The sequence below is a fragment of the Neomonachus schauinslandi genome, chromosome 3, assembly GCF_002201575.2.
Source record: "Neomonachus schauinslandi chromosome 3, ASM220157v2, whole genome shotgun sequence".
In the NCBI taxonomy this organism is placed as follows: Eukaryota; Metazoa; Chordata; class Mammalia; order Carnivora; family Phocidae; genus Neomonachus; species Neomonachus schauinslandi.
Window position 1 is genome coordinate 188,573,319 of NC_058405.1, and position 19,466 is coordinate 188,592,784.

General features: G+C 46.0%; 1 protein-coding gene across 1 annotated transcript in view; it reads right to left on the minus strand.

The window, feature by feature from the left end:
• Positions 1–19,466, minus strand: part of IQCA1 (IQ motif containing with AAA domain 1) — a 159,203-nt gene that overhangs the window by 87,218 nt on the left and 52,519 nt on the right. The window contains exon 7 of the mRNA XM_021678956.1: positions 332–416. Coding sequence (XP_021534631.1) covers positions 332–416 — 85 coding nt within the window. The remainder of the gene's footprint in view (positions 1–331; positions 417–19,466) is intronic.

The following is a 19,466-nucleotide window of genomic DNA, read 5'->3' on the forward strand; positions in this document are numbered from 1 at the left end:
CTCAGAATTTACCAAGAAAGTAAGCCCCATGTGTTGTCACGTCTCTTTCAAAGGTTAGACAGGAGGAAGAATGAATTCATTTTGAAATAAATTTAAAAGTACATAATCATGGAACACTACATCAAAAACTAATGATGTAATGTATGGTGATTAACATAACAATAAAAAAATTTAAAGAAAGTACATAATTGATGAAACATCGAAATATTTCCACGTAAATATTTGCAGGAGAATAACCCAAAACTAATGACACTATGAACCCATTCAGGTTACAGTTTAAAGAAATGGGATTACAATAGATTTGTGTTTTATTTCTCAAGCATCTCCGTACCTGTTGTGGAGTCTTGTTGGAAAAGATAATGGCAGACCCTCCTTCTTCCACGTTAGGGTATTCAGGAAATGTGCCGGTTAAGTTCCTGAGGAAGAAAGAGAGGGAAATCAAGTAGGAATGATCTCCGTCATCTCTATTATACTTCCCACTGGCTGGCTCTGCCCGTGGTAACTGAAATGGGGGAGGGCTCTTAGGGTGGAAGCTTCCTGCCCCTCGCGGCTGGACACAGTGCCTCGAAGGAGCAGCAGGACCCGGCCATGTTCCTAGAGGATTGCTTCCTCCAGGTAATTGTTACTCCAAGATGGACACACCTCTCTTTAGAACAGATTGTACTCTTCTCCCCTCTTTTTTTTTTTTTTTTTAAATTATTGAGGTACTCCGTGCTTGAGTTAGGAATGAAGACAGAAGCACAAATCACTTCTTCCTGTTTAAAACTTAGGATAAACACAGGATTTTGAAACTAAACAGAAGGATGGAGTTGTTCGGACGACAAATTTAGTAATAGTGCATGAAATACGCGCGCAAGTTTTGGTTTCCGTAAGGCTAAGGCTCCATTTCGAATGGGTTCCAAATAGTAATTTTTTTGTGTCACCGTATAATTTCTACATTTTAAAAAGCAGACTTTGCAACTTAATATTGAGGAATTTCAGGAGGCATGTGTAGTTACTATTTCTAAGTTCCACGAATCCACCAACATGGAGAATCTAAGGATTAGAGGAGACAACCGTGCTTAAGATGAGTCCACAGCAGTGGTTCTCAAACTTTTGACTTCGGAGCCCTTTATACTCTTGATAATTTTTTAATATCTCAAGGAGCTTTTGTTTATATGAGTTATAGCTGTTGATATTTACTGTAATAAATATTAAAACCGGGAAATTTCTAAAATACACATTTTAAATTCACTTAAAAATAACAATGATAAACTCATTATATGTTCACATAAATAACATTTTTACTATATTTTCCAAAACAAAACAAAACAAAATAGGGAGAGCGTTCCTGTTCTGCATCTTTGAAATCTTTTTAATGTCTGGTTTGATGGAAGGTAGCCGCGTGCTCATAAGTGCTTCTGTATTCATTCTGCCGCAGTGTGCTGTTTTGGTTGAAGTTTGGGAGGAAATTCTGTCCTCACATTTGACACATCCCATCATATCAAAATCACATTCGTCAATAACTACACTAGTCTCAAAACCGAAACTCTAAGTAATGGGGAAGCTCTCAGGGCTCACAGAGGTGATTATGAGATTGCCAAAATTTTAATTTTTGCTAGGTCAGAGCTTTTCTTTCAGGCTCCTTTGGTTCACTTTTGAGAAAATGTCTCTCAAAAGCCAAAGTTTGTCGGTCATTTTCTCGAAACGTTCCATGGAAAGTGGCTGGTTCAACTGCAGGCAGACGACCTCACAGGTTTGCTTCCTCACGGCCACCTTATTTCCACGAGCAGCCCAAGGCTGCACTCCCGATTTTGTCACATAGAATATTAAAAAGCTGTGTAGTCAAGGGTCAAGTCTTAATACAATTATTTTTTACTGTGTCCTCAAGGATATTGTTAAATGAAACTTTTTTTTTAGGCAGATGCGTGATGGTGAGGACCACGACGATTCTGAGCTGGGGCCACTGCCTGGTTCATGCTGAGGAGCCAGCACGGCCTGCCTGGTGTGACCCCATTGTTTCTGTGGGATTACTCTGAAAACATTTAAAAATAGTCACATCATTGTCTGGACAAAATATCTCAGGTCTCTTGAACGTTTCCTGTGGGCTCATTCAGTAGGAACATGACTCAGCTCCTCAGCTTTGCTTTGAAAGGAACTGAATACAATGGGGCATGTGTGGACAAATGCAGGGACAAAGACGACGGAGATCACACACTAAGTACGCCATTCTGTCAATGGAGCTGCCATCATTGTAGCTACTTTGGGGGCCTCACGCACTCATTTATCCATCCACCTGTCTGCCCATCCATCCAACCATCTGTCCGTCCATCCATCCATCCATCCACCCATCCATCCATCTACCAATCCATCCATCCATCCATCCATCCATATAGTCAATCAACAAACACCTGATTAGTACCAACTAGATTCTGGGTGCAGTGATGGGAGAGAGTGATTTGAAGATTAAAATGTCAGCTCTTATCTCAATGCCCTCACCTTCCACAATAACATGGTTGGTACATAATAGTTGACCTCAGACACTGCTTGTCCACAAGAATCAAATCTCAATGCTTATTAAACTGCCTGACCACAGTCTGTCTTGTTCTGTGCATCACTTGGCCTGCGAATACATTTGGACTAAAAGCTCGAGCATTCTCTCTTCTGTGCACCCACTCACCCATTCCCCTGGCGGCCACCTTTACAGGCAGCTCCGCCGTCTAATTTTATTTCCACACTTCAAAGCTTGAGTGTTTGTGAGGACACAGAACAAACCTAGAAACTTATATAAACTAAAACCCAAAAGGATTTACATGTGCCATTTCTAAAGTAGAATTCTTAATTATATCACACATGCATTGTCATAGTAAGATTTAAAAATATTATATTGTTCATAGTACTTTTTTTAGCAAAATAGTATTAACTATATTTATTTTTAACAGATAAAAGAACATATTAATTTTTTTAGTGACATTAGTTTTAATAATTCATGATAATCTGAAATTGGATGTCTTGACCTTAAAAAATGTAAAAACTGTTGTAAGGTACACATTTAAAAGATATATTTTAAAATTCGTATCTAGAAATGACAGTGTAGCCGGATAGTTTTGTCTCACCTCCCACACACCTGCACACACATACATGCACACATGCACACACACACACACACACACTTCCCTGTGCTCACACCACCCATGTTCTCCCTCCCTCATCAAGGAGCCCTCCGTCCCCACGGCATTTGCTTCCCTGCTTTGGGATATTCAAGTGCAACCTGGGTTTGCACTGATTGGGCTTCTCTCCTTAGCCTTGTCCCTGTGACTTAGTCACCTAGAGCATGCTGAGAGAACACAGGTTTTGAATTTTATTTTATGTTTCCTTGGCTGCTGGTGGTCACCCTCACATTTTCAGTTGTGCGTGGTGGCAGAGATGGGGATGTGGCCTTCCCTCTCCCGAATCAGGGTGCTCAGAGCTGGACATGATCTCTCCTGCTGCTCATCATCAGGAAGCTGCGAGGTGAGGAGTGTTTCGGCGCTCTGGACTCAGCACCCCATGAGCTGTAAACCCTGCAGCGGACAGACGGCTTCAACTTGGGGATGAGTGAAGAGAATATTAGTTTGGTTCCCACCGTGTTTCTGGCAGAAACCGCTAGGGGCTGACAGCATCGGCTGCAGGTGACAGCCCATCTGGGGACTGCTGGGGGAGTAACTGAGGCTCTCCAATGACATGGTGTCAGGAAAGATTACAAGTGGAAACAACGTATCTGGTTTCTGTTGGACTCCACTGCCCCCTCGGGTGTGTCATTTCTGTCTTCGCCTTCTCCGTAGTCCCCGCATCACCAGGGGCAGAGGTGGTCCTTTCCCTGGGGCACAGACATGGTGTATGCCCACCACCCACAGAGTCTGGACACCACTGGTGCCCATCCAGGCCCCTGTCTGGAAAACCCACCGCTGTGCTTAGGGCTGACACATGGTGGGAACATCGATATCATTCAAACAACCGGAATTGCAAAATGATGCGCTCTTGGCCTGGAAAGTTCTCCTACCCACCCCTCCCCAGGAATCTGCCACCGGTTGTCTGAATGTGTCCTGGGGGAGGAGAGTGGGGAGCTGCCATCAGGCAGAGATGGCTGGCCCCCTCTCTTCACTGGGGGATGGGACCACTGCTCTCCAGGATGGGCCAGCCTGGTCCTGACCCCCAGGACCTCAGAATGTGCCCTTATTTGGAAATAGGGCCATTGCAGATAGCATTAGTTGAGAGGAGGTCATACTGGGTGGAGTCGGGTGGGCTCAAATCCAGTATGACTAGTGTCTTTATAAAAAGGGAAAATTCGGACCCCAGGACAGACATGCACAGAGCAAGGACCGTGTGAGGACATAGGGAGAAGCTGGCTGTCCACATACCAATGAGAGAGGCCTGGAACAGCTTTCCCACACGGCCTGTGCAGGGACCAACCCAGCCGACACCATGGAGGTCTTGGACTTGGAGCCCCAGACTGTGAGGGAGTGAATTCCAGCTTTTTCAGCTGCCCAAGTCATGGTACTTGCTATGGTCACCCTAGGAAGCTAATCCATGAGCTTGGCGATGAGTTTGCTGCTTCTGACTTCTGAGGATGATTTACAACTCCATTCCATTCTCTCTGGATCTCTTAGATGGCTGAGTCCTTTTTTTTCTGGAAGGTTCTCTTTCTTGGCTTCCTTCTGCCTCTCTCATCCCTCCTCTGACCTTTTAGGCCCCCCTCCTCTTCCTCACACAGAAGGAGCTCAGATTGCATGGCCTATAATCGGTATTTGAGCTCTCCACTGTCCCTTCCTTCTGAAATGAAGTGCTAATTGGGTTCCCTCCATGCTCTCCTGCCCCTGCTGACCACCTGCTTAGCCTTCTGGGCCAGGGTCTCGTCTCCCCACCTGTAGGTGCTGGGGGACCCAGGGCTCCGTCCTTAGGCTCTCTTCTGTGCACACCCATCAGGCTCTCATCCGGTTTCATGGCTTCAAACAGCACCATGGGCTTCACCTCTCCCAATGTCCAGTCTCCTACTTGTCTGTCCCTTGGGCTGCAGACCTACATTCAACTGCCTGCCCAGCATCCCCCTCCAAAGTGCAATGAGTTCTTCAAGCTCAGATGGCCCAGACTCAACCCTTGTTCTCACCTTGTCCCCCCAACCTCCTCCGCCTCCTCTTGCATTTCCCCATTTCAGAATATGGGAACTCTTCTAGTCGCTCCAGGGGCAAAAATCTAGAATCCTGCTCGTGTGTTCTCCTCTTTCATATCTCTGTTCAATCCATCTGCCACCCCGGCAGTCCGACCACCTCTCACTGCCTGCGCTGGTCCCAGCCACCACCATCTCTCCATGCCTTCCTACAAGGAAGTGGATCCTTGCTGCCCCCTCTGCTCCTGTTCCCACTACACTCCTCACAGCAGCCAGAGTGAACCTTTTAAAACAGAAGCCATATTGTGCCCTTTCTCTGCTCCAAAGTCTGCCAACTGTCTCACTCAAAGTGAAACCAGTGTCCCCATAATTAACTTATGTCCGTGCTTACAGGCCTCGTTCATATGCAATTAATAATGCACCCCCTTTCATTCTTAAGTGTCCTGGTTTGCACATTAAATGACGTGGTCTCTCCACTTGCAATGGCCTTTGTAACACTCCCCTGCCACCTCCCTGGCTGGACCTCCACCACCTTCCTCCTGCTCACTTGACCCAGCTACTCCTCCGTCTACCTGGATTCTCCCTCCTCAGAGACATGCTCATCCGCAGAGATAACACACGCTGAAATGTCATCGTATCAGAGGTCTTCCCTGACTATCTTGCATAAATTAAAATCTTCGGCCAAGTAAAATATGTGTCCCCTTATCTGACAGCCGAAGGCCTTGCTGAGGTAGGTATATCTGGGGTGGAGAAGAATGGGGATGTTTTTGGATAATTACTTTGGTTTCTCTTTGCAGTTTGGAAAACCCTTTAATGGATGTGGGGATCTTCTCTACTTAAATTTTAGCAAAACAATCTCTGCAAAATGATTATGTTAAACACGCTGCCTCTGTGCATAAGTACTGAAATCACAGCTTTCCCTCAATTATACTTTGAATCTTGATTCCAAAGACATTTGATTATCTCTGACATTTCATCGTTTTGCTGATTTGCCAAGTTAACGTGCAGCTTGCGCTGTGATGTCATTCCCGGACGCCCCCCCCCCACCCCAACTTCCATTTGTCCTCCAATGGCTGCAACAGGCAAGGTCAAAGCAGGCCGGCACCCGACCACCTAATGGAGCAGGCGAGGCAGAAAATGGAACTCGGCACATGGCTGCATGAAAGATCCCCTGGACCATGCGTGGCATGGCTCCCTCATCTCACCAAGTCTACAGAACAGGACGGAAAAGGAGAAGCAAGAAAGGGGAAAACGGTCTGAGAACACAAAGCCTGAGAAGCGGATATGGAGCTTGAAATGACTGGATTCATCAGATATTTCAGAGTCTTAGCATTGAGTCACTGGCCCACCAGATGCCGGCACATCCCATGGGGGTCACATTTATTTTAAAGCAAGAATTCAGCTTTTTGGAACAAAATTAAATTTGTATTAAAGTAAGCCCAATTTCCAAAAGATAGGCTTTATTTGAGGTGATTCATTGAATCCTTTCCCTAAGTATATTTAGAAAGATTTGAATCTGAACACTGGATGTAGGATATATTATATATTAAACTCTAGAGACTGTTTAGTATTTTTAAAAAATTAATGACATTTCCATATCACTCAGTCTGGACTGCTCCTGGAATAGTACAAAAGAAGGAAGCCGAGGAGCCACCAGGTCCCTGTCCCTGCCAGAGAATGAATCTTCTAGGGGATGTTCTAGTTGTTCCAGGGTTGGACAGCTGTGGTGGTCTTTCCTTCCAGCTTCTTCTATCAGTCCTGTTCTTGACTCCACATTGCACGATCAGAGTTATTTAGGGTAAAGGCCTCCAACCTCTTAGCTCCTAAGCGAGATCTGCACCCATCACACCTGCTCTCCCCTAACTGAGCTTCTGTGTGGGTTTCACAGGTGGCAAGGGATCCCACTGTGTGGTCCTAATCTGTTCTCACTTGGTTCTCCCCCACCCCCACCCAAATCCTTGGCCCATGATGCCGCTTCCAAACCCTGTCTTGGCCCTACAGATATGGCGTTTGTTCTGAGCTTCTCTTAGCCCAAGAGAGAAGCTCCATCCTGAGGCACATGGAACCCAAGCTGCCATTCTGCCTGGAGGCCAGTGGCCCCTCCTGCCCACTCTCCATCTCCACAGGGTGAAGTGGGAAGTATCCCTTATTTTATTTTGTACAAATAGTGTTTGCCTGGTTATCTGGGTGGCTCAGGCAATGGTGTTGCCATTTCCTTATTGTGCCTGAAATTTGTTTCCACCAGGGCTCCCCAGTCTGGAGGCAGGGGCCAGAACTGGGGCAGAGAAACTGTCTTTTAGATGCCAAGGTGCCGACCTGGCTTGTCTAAATCTGCCGTGCACTTGATCCAACCCAGTGCAGGTCACCTGAGTTCACACTTCATGGGCATCTCCTGCTAACTACACCAACCTGTTCGGGAAAATCAGAGGTGATTGTCCGGGGGACGCAGGGTAATGGTGGTACACTGGGAAAAGCCCCCTGATCACTTCCCAAAAGAAGAGAATTCACACCCAAGCACACCATGCGGCTCTATCTTCCTGCACCAGGAAATGGAAAAAGCTCTTTTGTCAGCCCGGAGCCAAGTGTGTTGAGAAAATGTGATCAATGAGTTATTGTCTCAGCTCCCATTCCAGGACATTTGGGTGGTTATTTCCATATCTGAAATAACCACGGGATGTGTACTGACAGATCTTATAAATATTCTTTTAAAAATTTCCTCATTCTAAATTTTATCAGTGAGATTACTCCAGGGCATGGGGTGTGCTCCCCTCCTGGATGTATGTTTTTTCTCTGGAAGATCTCCTGAGACCTGCTGCTGACAGAAAGCCCTGGGTGAAGAGCCGAGAAAGGACACCCGAGCCTGACTTGGTTGCTTCTCCTGGGCGGGGGGGTGGGGCCCGGCTTCTCTGGCGATCCGCTCACCTGTTGCACCAGTAGGTTAGCTCTCTCCTTCCTCTGATGCCTCCATCATATTGTAAAATGGAAGCCAGATGTGAATTTGAGTTTCTTTGGCTGCTAGTAAGGTTGACACTTTGTTATATGCCCCGTGCATATCTGTGTCTCCTGGTTTCTTGGGTCCACTCTTGTAGCAGAACTTCTAACATCTCATATGCTTGTTGCACGAACATTTACAATGCATTTTCACACATGCCTTTTGCAAAATAGTTTCTCATTTCATCCTTACAGAAATTCTGCGAGATGAGCATTTCTCTCCATTTTGCAAAGGAGGACATTTGGAAACTCAGGAGTTTAAGCAACTTATCCTAAGGCAAATGGTTCCTTATGTGAAGAGCCTGGATTCCGGCTTAGACTTCTACCTGGATGCCCAGGGCGCCCCCGCTCATCACAGCCACTTGCTGTGTTTGCATGAGCCCTTAGACCATGGATTCCCAATACTTTTGCTGTCATGTGTGCTCTAAACACCTTCCACAACGTTTGCCCCAACAATTCTACTGTTATGACTCCTCACAGAAATGAAAGCAGAGGTACTCTGTGATGTGCTGTTTGTACTAGCAAAAACTGTAAATAATAAAAACTGTAATAAAATCCCGCAAATAATCGCCCACTGGGGAATGGTTCTACAATTATGGTAAAGCCTCGTGGTGGGACTCAGCTTCTGGACCTGACTTCATCTCTTCTTCTTTACCTGTTCACTGCGGGCACTTCGTAAGCACTCGTACGGATGAATAAATTCAGCTCTCACCAAGACATATCTGCTCTATACGAATAGCGGGGATGTTAATGGTAGAATATCAAGGAGAAAGAACAGGCTGGGAAGTGATGTGCGTTATAGAGGGAAGAGGGAGGAAGAGAGCCTCATGGGTGTGTATTTCTGTCTACAGGTGCGTGGAGACCAGTGAACAGTGACACAGTGTGGTGCAGCTGGGGTCACGCACAGCTATGTGGATGGACAGAGGAAGGCCAACAAGCTCTTCCCTGTACGTTTTAGTATTGTTCTCCTTGCTATAGCATATGAGAATTATGTTGATAATTAAATAAAACGATAAGCTAAAATAAATTACAATAAAAACAAATGTCATATTTGGTTGGTTTCCTTTTATGTCTTATTTTAGAGTTTGACTATTATACAGACTTTGTAAATTTTACAGTAGAATCAGTCCAATTTTCTTTGACAATATTTTTGTTTCTTTAAGTTAGAAAATTGTGACCTGTCTCTAGGAGGGCTAAATTCTCCATTCTGCTTTCTACTCCTTGTTGACCTTAATAATTAAATCAATCTAGTTATTGCAACTATGTTGTTTGTATTCTTATGACTTTTTTTTTACTTAATTTATCATACACTATTTATTTCCATCTGTTTGTCAGTGCCTGGGCTCTCTACTTGGCTCCACTGATCTATGTTTTTATGCTTTCATATCAGTATAATGCATTTACCTTATTTTTCTTTATAATATACTTGAAAACATAATTATTAAAGCCATTAGGATTAAAACAAGAAGAGAAGAACAACAGGAAGGAAAAATGGCATTGTGTTTTCAAGTTCAATAAATAATCCTGTTGAGATTTTAATTGGAATAGCACTCTCTCTATAAATTACCTAGAGCAGATGTGTCCTCTTTCCATTTAACCAGGAACGTGGCCTATCTGGCCATTTATTCAAGTCCTTTTAACATTTGTGGACTTCTTAAATTTTCACATATTTTTCTTTCATCTTTAGTCTATCATTGATTTAAAAATACATTTTGCCACTTGCTTTAAAATATTTATTCTCATTTCTTTCTCATATCATCCTACTGAAAACAATTTCTATTATGGCACAGATTATTATTAGGGGCAAAAGCCATCCACCCATATGGTCCTTTCCTTTCATGGGAAGGCCTACAGTGTTTCTTCATTAAGTGCAGAGCTTTCTTTTGTTTTAAGAAATACTGGATATTTCATTCATTCATTACTCATTCATTCACCAATTCAGAGCTTATTTATTGAGTATCTACTATGTGGTAGACACTGAGCACTGGGAAAAAGCAGTAAACACAAGATATAAAGGTCTTTGTTTTTATTCATCTTACACTTTATTATGCCAAGAATTAATCCTGGCCTTTCTGTTTTTAAATTTTAAAATAAGAAGTGGGTATTTGATGCTATGAAATGGTTTTTCTGTGTGAACTGAGATGATCATATTGCTTTTATTAGTATACATAACATTGAATTTTCCTACCACTTAACTGTTTATGTTTGTGGGAATAAACACTTGAGGTCTGATTTCAAGCCCCTTGGAAATCTAAAAGTACTCTCTGAAATAACAACTGAGCCAGAGACAAAAGTCAAAATACAAACAGGTTGGAGATGGACAACAACAAGAAAATCACGATGTGTAATTTTTAAAAAATCCTATAGAATAAGTCTCCAGCACCATAATCGCATGCCTCTAATTTCCCTTCTCCCAGCCCCTGCTGGGACACGTCTGGGAGTGAGAATTCCTGGGGAGGGGGTCCTGCAGAATCCTCACAGCACCTGCTCTGGGGAGGGAGGTGTTCATGGGCTGATCTGGATGTCTGGGAGAAGCAGGTCGGGGCCAATGCCGCAGGACAGTGAGGCCAGGAGTGCAAAGGAAGCTGGTGCAGGGTCATGGCCCGCCTGAGGGTTTTAAAGGATGTTTCTTCCTCTCTGTGGTGGATAGACTGTACGCGGTCCCTGTGTTCGTGCTACTGTGTGTTTCCTTCCTCTTGAGTGTGGGTGGGACTGGTGGCTGGCTTAACCAACAGAGTACAGCAAGCATGGCGAGCGGATGTCACTTCTCTGATTGTTCTATGTGGTTCTAATTCCCACCTTGCTCCCAGACCTCTCCCTTGCTGGCCTTGATGGGGCCTGCTGCCAGACTGGGAGGCCCACTTAGCCAGGAGCTGGGGGTGACTCCAGCCAACAGCCGGCAAGCACCAAGGCTCTTGGTCTGGCAGCCCACAAGGAACTGCGTGCTGCCTGCCGCCACAGAGCTTGAAAACCAACGAGACTTTGTCTGCAGCCTTTTGGGACCCTGAACAGAGGCTCCAGCTAAGTCCAGACTCCTGATCCACCGCAATGGTGAGACTCTCAATGGGTTTCTGGCCTCTAGGTTTTAAGCCGGAGTGATACGTTAGCAGCAGTAGGTAGTGAATACTGTCAGCATGCTGAAACAGATCGGGGGGGGGGGGAAGGGCTAGAATGAGTGCAGGACTGTGTTAGGAGGCCACATAGCCTAGGTTGGCGCTGATGTGGCTCAGACCAGACCCAGGGGCAGCGAAGACAGAGGCCTGAGAAGTGGGTGGATTTGGGGCATATTCTGAAGGTAAAGCCAATGGCATTTTCTGATGGACTAGAAGTTGGGCTGAGAGGAGAGGTGTCTGGCAGGGTGGGTTCTCCATCTGCTGGGATGGGAAAGGCTGTGTGTGGGCAGCTCGGAGGGAATGAGGGTTTGGACATGTGGAGCCCAGGAGGTCCCCCGGACATCTGAGTGATTCCGAGTGGACTGCCAGATCTCCACGTCTCTCGAGCCTGGATGGGATGGAAAGCCATGTGCCCGGATGAGACTGCCAGGGAGACAGAGAAGGGCCGGGAACGCAGGCCTGGGCCCTGGGCCTCTGGTTGTCGGAGGTGGGATAGAACAGCATGTTTGGGTAGCTTTTTTTTGTTTTTTTCAAGATTTTATTTATTCATTTGAGAGAGAGAGTGAGCGAGAGAGAGAGAGCACAGGCGGGGGAGAGTGGAAGAGGCAGAGGGAGAAGCAGGTTCCCTGCTGAGCAGGGAGCCCGATGTGGGGCTTGATCCCAGAACCCTGGGATCATGACCCAAGCTGAAGGCAGATGCTTAACTGACTGAGCCACTCAGGAGCCCCTGTTTGGGTAGCTTCTAACAGCTCTTCTGGTCCAGGGTTTTCCCCTCTCTTTTCGGATGATTGCACTGCCATCTGTATGATGTAACCAAAGTCAGACTCAAAATAGGGCATTTGTTGGACAAAGCTGATGATTTCGCGGAACCAGGGAAGACTATTCAAGTCAGATGTCCTTTCCAGCTGGAAAGGACGATGTCCTCGGCCCCCAGCCAACAGGTCCATTCCCTACGTCAGCTGCTGCTAATCTAGCTAATCTGCTAATATTGCCTGTACCCTGAATGTCTTCAACGTGACGGCCTATGGTCATTGAAAATGCAGCGTAATTTCTGGATAACCTGACCTAGTCAATGTATTGAAAGGAATTGCAAAGAACCTTCCATAGTAGTGTATTCATTATTAACACTTATGTGCTCAGAACTCGATGCCATCGTCCTATGTACTGCTTCCAACTGTCCTACGAGGTAGGTACTCCTATTGCTGTCAGTGGAATTCGGAGAAAACCGAAGCTCGGCAGGTTTCAGTGACTTGCCCACGCAGACCCTGACCTGGAGCAGCTCCGGAACCTTTGGGACCCACACGGACTGAGCCGATGGTGATGGGAAGCAACGGTTGGTTGAGGTTCCAGTAATAAAAATGCAAAATAAAGCTCTAGACACAATAAAGAAGCATCTGATGGCTAGATGCATCGTGAAGATAGTCGTTTCCTGGAAATGAAGAAAGCTGGGCTGTTGCGCTAGTTAGCTGTGTGGCCAAGCAAAGCGCTCTGTCATGGGGGTTGGGGGGGGGTACCTATTTCGCTTTCCTCTGCCACATGGTGTATTTGAGCTAGGTTTATGCCTTCAGTTTGTTAAAAAATAAGTATGGTGTTCCTCTTAGACCATTTCTAAAGTTCCTTTCAGCTCTAGAAACTATGATTTATATGTGACAGAAGTTGGTGGGGAAAGGCAATGTTAGTTTCTTACAGAATCTACTCCATGATTAATGTTACTTTCTTATAAAAATATATTTGACATAGCCATCTGACTGGATACGCTTTTATTGAGGAAGCTTGAGGAGAAAAACACCCATGCCTTATTATATCTTTCAGTTAGCGAGTATGAGGTACAGAACGCTTGGTAAAGTGAGGGCCTATTAAAAATTTATGCGTATTGTCAAAAAGTCTTGCACAAACGTGAAAATGACCAGCTCTAGAGTTTGCAGTGATTTAGAAAGCAGAACTACTAAAATGATAAATATTTCCCTTGAGGTCTGACACTGTGCTTCAATGGGTCCCACCATTTCAGACTCCCAGGACAGAGATTTATCTGTGTTTCATCAAGTATGAAAAATATATGGATGGAGGGGCTTCCGGCCGATCCCCACCCCCACTCGTCCAGCCACCTCCATTAATGTCAGCAGGCTCATAAATTTCCCCCGTGTTCTAAAGAAAGCAGTCTGTACCCCTGCACAGAAGCCTCCAGAAGTGTCACTTGCTGCCTATAAATTCACTTACACTCAATAAAGGCAATTGGCTGCACATGGACTTAATTACCATGGCCCTCCTTGGGAAACTGAGGGGCTCACCATTTCTCAAGGGAGAGGAGGAAAAAGTAGTGTGCAAAGCAAGGCGGTCTCATAGTGGCACATTGCAGAATCTGATTTATTCATTGATGTTTCTACTTATTAGTGGGATATTATAAGCGGTTATCACTCCAGATGGAAGATTCCTTCTTGATTCGAAAGTAATACTTTTGCTCATGCTTCAGTCCTGTGGGAACCTCCCTGCCTTACCCTCTGCCCATTCTTATTTTATTAAAAGAAACAATATGTTAGTGATCATGTAATTTACTATTTTGATTTTGGTTACTCTTCAGTTGAGAAAATGACACACACAGCTTACTTTCACCTTTCTGTCTTAAATATTTATTTGTAAAGAAAAACGGATACCTAGGCAAGAGCAAATCACTCTAAGAAGGAATGCAGAAATTTCCCATTCAAATAGGCTGTGGTCAGTTTCTGTCCACACACTCCTACTTCAAAACCCCAGCGTCGTTCACCCGTCAATCCTTCCTCATTTAAGGAGTAAGGCATTCATTCCCTTGTCTATCTCAAGACTCCGGGGAGCCTCGGAAGGTAGTCATAAGAGCAAAAGTGTAAGTTAGCAAAACAGTCAGATGTGTATGTTTTCAACTCATTTCTTAGGTGCCACTTTTAAAAATAATCATTTATAGACAGCCACAGAACAAATTACAGAAAAGGGCAGCTTTAGGGCATAAAGCTTAATTCTGAAGATTCTCTGACCTTACTTGGTTAAGTGGCAAATACAGATTTGTGAAGAACAAAGGCAGGATAACTTCTGTCCGAAGCAACTCATACATGTTGCCATATGTCACCATAGGACACAGAAATTAAGAGCTAGCTAAAACAAACGAAAGGGTCTTATCCAAAGAACACTCAGCCTGTCCTTGGTCATGGTGTGTTAAGCACTAGAAAGTGGACGGCTCCAAAGTCATCTGGCTTTCCCAGTTAGTGACCTCAGGCAATAGATTCCTGGGATTTCACATTCCCAGGATAATATTGGCTTGAATTTTTTCAGTAGTGCTCTGCCACTCCTTCGGGTGATTCCTTACACAGTCCCCTTCCCTAGACACGGTACAAGCGTGGCAGTAACTTTGGCCCAGCTACTCAAAGTTTACAGTCCCAGGAACAGGGGCATCAGCATGACCCTGGAGCTTGTTAGAAACTCAAAGTATACACCAAAAATGCAGGCAACAAAAGCAAAACTAGACAAGTGGGATGACATTAAACAAAAAAGCTTTTGTACAGCAAAGGAAACAACAAAATGAACAGGCAACCTATAAAATGGGAGAAAATGTTTGCGAGCCATATATCCAACAAAGGGTTAACACCTAAACTATATGAAGAACTCTTAAAACTCAATATAAAAAAAAAGGTAACCTGATTAAAAAATGGGCAAAGGAACTGAATAGACATTTCTCAAACAAAGACATACAAAGGGCCAATAGGTATATGAAAAGATTCCCAACATCACTCATCATCGGGGAAATGCAAATCAAAACCACAATGAGCTATCACCTCACACCTGTCAGCATGCCTAGTATCAGAGATGAAAAATAATGAGAAAAGGGAACCCTTGTGTGCTGTTGGTGGGAATGTAAATTGGTGCAGCCATTATGAAAACACTTTCTCACTTTTGGGTATATTCCCAAAGGAAATGAACTGAGGACCTCAGAGTTGGAGGCACACTGAAATAATAGAAAAAATATATATATTGGTCTCTGCCCTTGGTTCCTGGCACAGACTCCTAAAACCCTTGTCATTTCCTAAGTGATCAGAGCACTAGGAGCATCCTTTGTTCTAGCAATTGTCCTTTGACCCCACTTGCTCACACAGGGGCTCATAAATCCCTGGGTGATAGGAGTGTCTTCTGTTCCACTGAAATGATGTCTGGTGGGCGGCTGTATGGGGGCTCGCCCCGAGAAAGACGGAGCCATGCGAAGCTTGGAACTTTCAGTCCCACTCTTTTCCCCAGAAAGCAGAGAAGGGATGGAAACAGTTAATGATCAATCATGCCTACATATGATGAAGCCTCCATAAGCATCCCCAAATCGCGGGGTTTGGAGATATTCCAGGTTGGTGAACACGCACCAGGGGCGGGGGGCGCCGGGAGGGTGGTGCCCCCTCCCCCACACCTGGCCCTCCGCATCGCTTCTATCTGGGTGTTCCTCTGTCTCCTTTCATAATAGACTGGTACACCTGTTTCCCTGAGTTCTGTGAGCCGTTTTAGCAAATTACAGAACCCAAGGGGGGAGTCGTGGGAACCCCAATTTATAGCTGATCAGTCGGAAGTACAGGGGACAGCCCGAGACTCATGACTGACATCCGCAGCAGAAGCAGTCTTGTAGGACCCGACCCTCTGTCTTTGGGGTCCAGTGTGGTCTCTGGGTCGCATCCGAGCTGTGCTGAATTATGGGGCACCGGGCTGGTGGTGAGGAAAAGTGCCCGATGTGTGGAAAATGCAAACAGCTGGTATCACAGGTGAAGTGAACTATTGTGAATGTTGAATGGTGGTTGTCAGGGGAGGGGGCTAGGGGGGAACGAGGTGGCTATTAGTCAAAGGGTGCAAAGTTTGGTTGTACCGACGACCGACTCCTAGAGATCTAGTTGTATGCTTATGGTCAACAATGCCACATTGTATACTTAAACATTTGCTAACAGGGTAGGCCCTATCTTAAGTATTTTTATCACACACACACACACACAAAGTAATAAAGTAAAAAGAGTGGGAGGTGATTAAAACTTAAAAAAAAATGCAGACTCTCAGTTCTCACCCAAGACCTTCTGGGCATGGGGCCCAGCAACCTGTGTTCTAACAGGCTTTCCAGCTAATTCTGATGCAGGCTCTGGTATGAGAGGCAGTGCAGTCTGGCCCAATATTAATGACAATATTTAGTTGGACCTTTGGGTATTCACTACCCATGAGCTCAGCTCGACTCATGTATTCCGTCTGCTGAATCCCAGGCCCTGTGCTTGGTCGGGAAAGGACCAGAGGAAGACATCACTATCCCGCGCCCCCAAAGCTTGTGGTCTAGCAGGACAGACACAGAAGCACGGCAGAGTGGAGGGCACAGTGGGAGCTGGGGGTAGAAGCCGGAGTGGTCCCCGGCCCATGGAAAGGGCGTCTGTCCGCTGCCTTCACGAAAGAGCCTCAGGGCCTGTCTTTCAACATGACTTGGCACCTGGATAGACCGCGAGAGGCCCCGGCGGCTGGGTGCTCTTAATTTGATTTAGTGTGACGGCTGGTACAATACATGTGATTTCACGCGGCGGGTGCACCTGTCCCTGAGGCCTTGGCGGGTAATGCTGGGCACTTAATTTCTCATCCCACCTCTTCTTATGTCCCGTGTTCAACCTGATATATTTTCCACCAGAACAGATAGCAGAAAAGTTATTCGCTCCCAGTTTGAGTAACATACACGTGCTCACATCTCCTCTCCAGACCGCAGCTGCCCTCGAGGATTGACTAACGGTAGATTCAAAATAAAGAGCCCCTCACTCACCTCACTGTGTGTGACCAACCCTTTCCCTGTCCTCCAGAAACTCCTTTTTCCATTCTGAAAGTTATTCCTGCTCCATGCAGAAAACTCCGTGGAGGGGTATAAAGGAAAGAACCAGCTGTGGGCCCTACTACCCAGATGGTATCTGCCAGGTACATTCTAGTGATTTCTTTTTGATGTCTTGAAAAGTCCTCAGAGGCCCCAATTCTGAACCCTGCCCTGAAACCAGTTCTGTTTTATAAGACGTTCACATTTCTACAAGTCTTCACACAGCCAGGTTTCAGTTCTGCCAGTAAATACCTAGGTTTTAGCCAACTTCTCGCTTCTCAGAGCCCACTCTGAAATCTATAAAATAACTGGGGCACACCAGGTCTCTGGAATCCCACGGTGCCTCTCTCTCCTTCTCCCTACATAGAACCATCACCATGCTCACTGTGCAGATGTTTAGGAGGAGGGGAAAGAGAAGGAATCAGACAGAAGGAAAGCCCTGGGTTTCCAGGTGGTATCTAATGAGCCCCATGGCCTCAGATAACCGTCATCTTTTCCTGCAAGATGACATTACACATGGGAAAAGGTTTCTGCTTCTGGAATGCTCAGAGCAAGGAGACACGCTGGGTGGTGTGGGAGCATGTGGCTTTTGGAATCCAGAGACCTGAGTATGAATTCCAGCCCTGCCTCTCATGAGCCCCGGGCCCTGGGAGAGCCACTGGTTCAGACTTCCTAAGCTCTGGGATCCCAGGAGAGCGTCCGCGGGAAGCTCCTGGTGCAGTTTCTCCTGTAGGAGAGCAGAGAGCCACAGAGGCTGAGACGAATGGACCCGCTTCTGAAGAAGTGAGTCGTGGTGGAAGCTGGTGTGGGCCCGAGGGCTCAGGACATCCAGGCGGGGACAGCTGGAGGCCAGAGTGGGGCGAAACCCGGACAGCCCCCCACTCTCCCATGCCAACGGGGAGCTGGCATTCTCCCTCCATCCAAACCACTCACCCTCAGCAGATTTCTGCTTATGGCCCGGGGCTCTGCTGGGCAGTGAGTATAGTCACCCCAGTTCCAGAATCCCCTCCAGTGTGAGTTCCTGGAGCCCAGATTGGCATAACCGGGGGGGGGGGGGGGGAGGAGGGAGCAAGAGAAGAGTCTCCCTGGGTCCAAACCTTAAAGTGACAAAGCTTAACTCACAGAACGGTGCAATAAAGGGCGAATTTTACTGCATTTCAACGATATCTTAATTTTAAAAATGAAACAAGCAAACGAACAAAGCCCCTCCTAAAAAAAGCATTCCAATACCTCTTCTAGAAAGAATGCACACTTGCTGGTGATCTGTAGACATGTCACTGCTCCGCCCTGGTGATCTGAAGCACATTCCATGCTGTCTAATTTTTGTTTGCCTGCCCTGTTATTATCCCCTCAGCTTTGTCCCCACCCCCAGCCCTGGCAGCCCTACCTCTCCCTGATCTGCCACCAGCCAGTTTCTCTTTCTGGAGATTCCCAATGCTGCGTTTTGAAAAGATGCTTTCAGCTGGGATTATCAAGGCCCCACAGCCAGGAATGAAAACTGCAAATTTTGTGTCTGGAAAATGATGGCTTTCCTCTATGCTTGAAATAATTATGGATGGTGTACCACACACCACTCATTGTTCTGAGGGTTTTAAATGAATTAATCGATGTTGTCCTACCTCTGAGTTAGATGCTATTAATAGCCTCATTTTAGGGGATGCCTGGGTGGCTCCGTCGTTAAGCATCCGCCTTCGGCTCAGGTCATGATCCCGGGGTCCTGGGATCGAGCCCCGCATCAGGCTCCCTGCTCAGCGGGAAGCCTGCTTCTCCCTCTCCTACTCCCTCTGCTTATGTTCCCTCTCTCACTGTCTCTCTCTGTCAAATAAATAAATAAAATCTTAAAAAAAAAAAATCCTCATTTTAAGATGAGGAAATGGGAGGCCCAGAGAGGTTAAGTAACTGGCTCAAGGTCACACAGCCTATAAGGCCTAGAGCTGGGATTTGAACCCATGTTGCCTGGTTCTACAAACTCTACTCCCGTGTATATGTGTGACTTATAATGTACGTGTTCATCATGAATAAGATCACATAATAAGATTAGAGACAGTGGCTCTGTCTACTACATTCCCAGCCAGGCCCACCCTGCTGAGGACCAAGGTCGCCCCAAGCCCCCAGAGCCTTTCTTCTTGACCATCTCTTCTGAATGACAGTGTGTTGGCTTGAAAAATGGAATAAGGCTACCTAATGCACATCTCTTCCAGATTCCTTAAGAGGACATGGGTTAAAAGGAGTCTGTTAAAATCCGAGAAGAGCTATCCCTCCATCTGGGGCTGTTACTCTCTGGACTGAAGTTTGAGCGGCAAGTCCGGCATAGTTTCCACACACTGAGTAACAAAACGTAGGTGGGGAGGAAGTGCCAACGCTCTGTAACAGGACAATTGGCAAGACCCGAAGGCCTGGGGTCAGC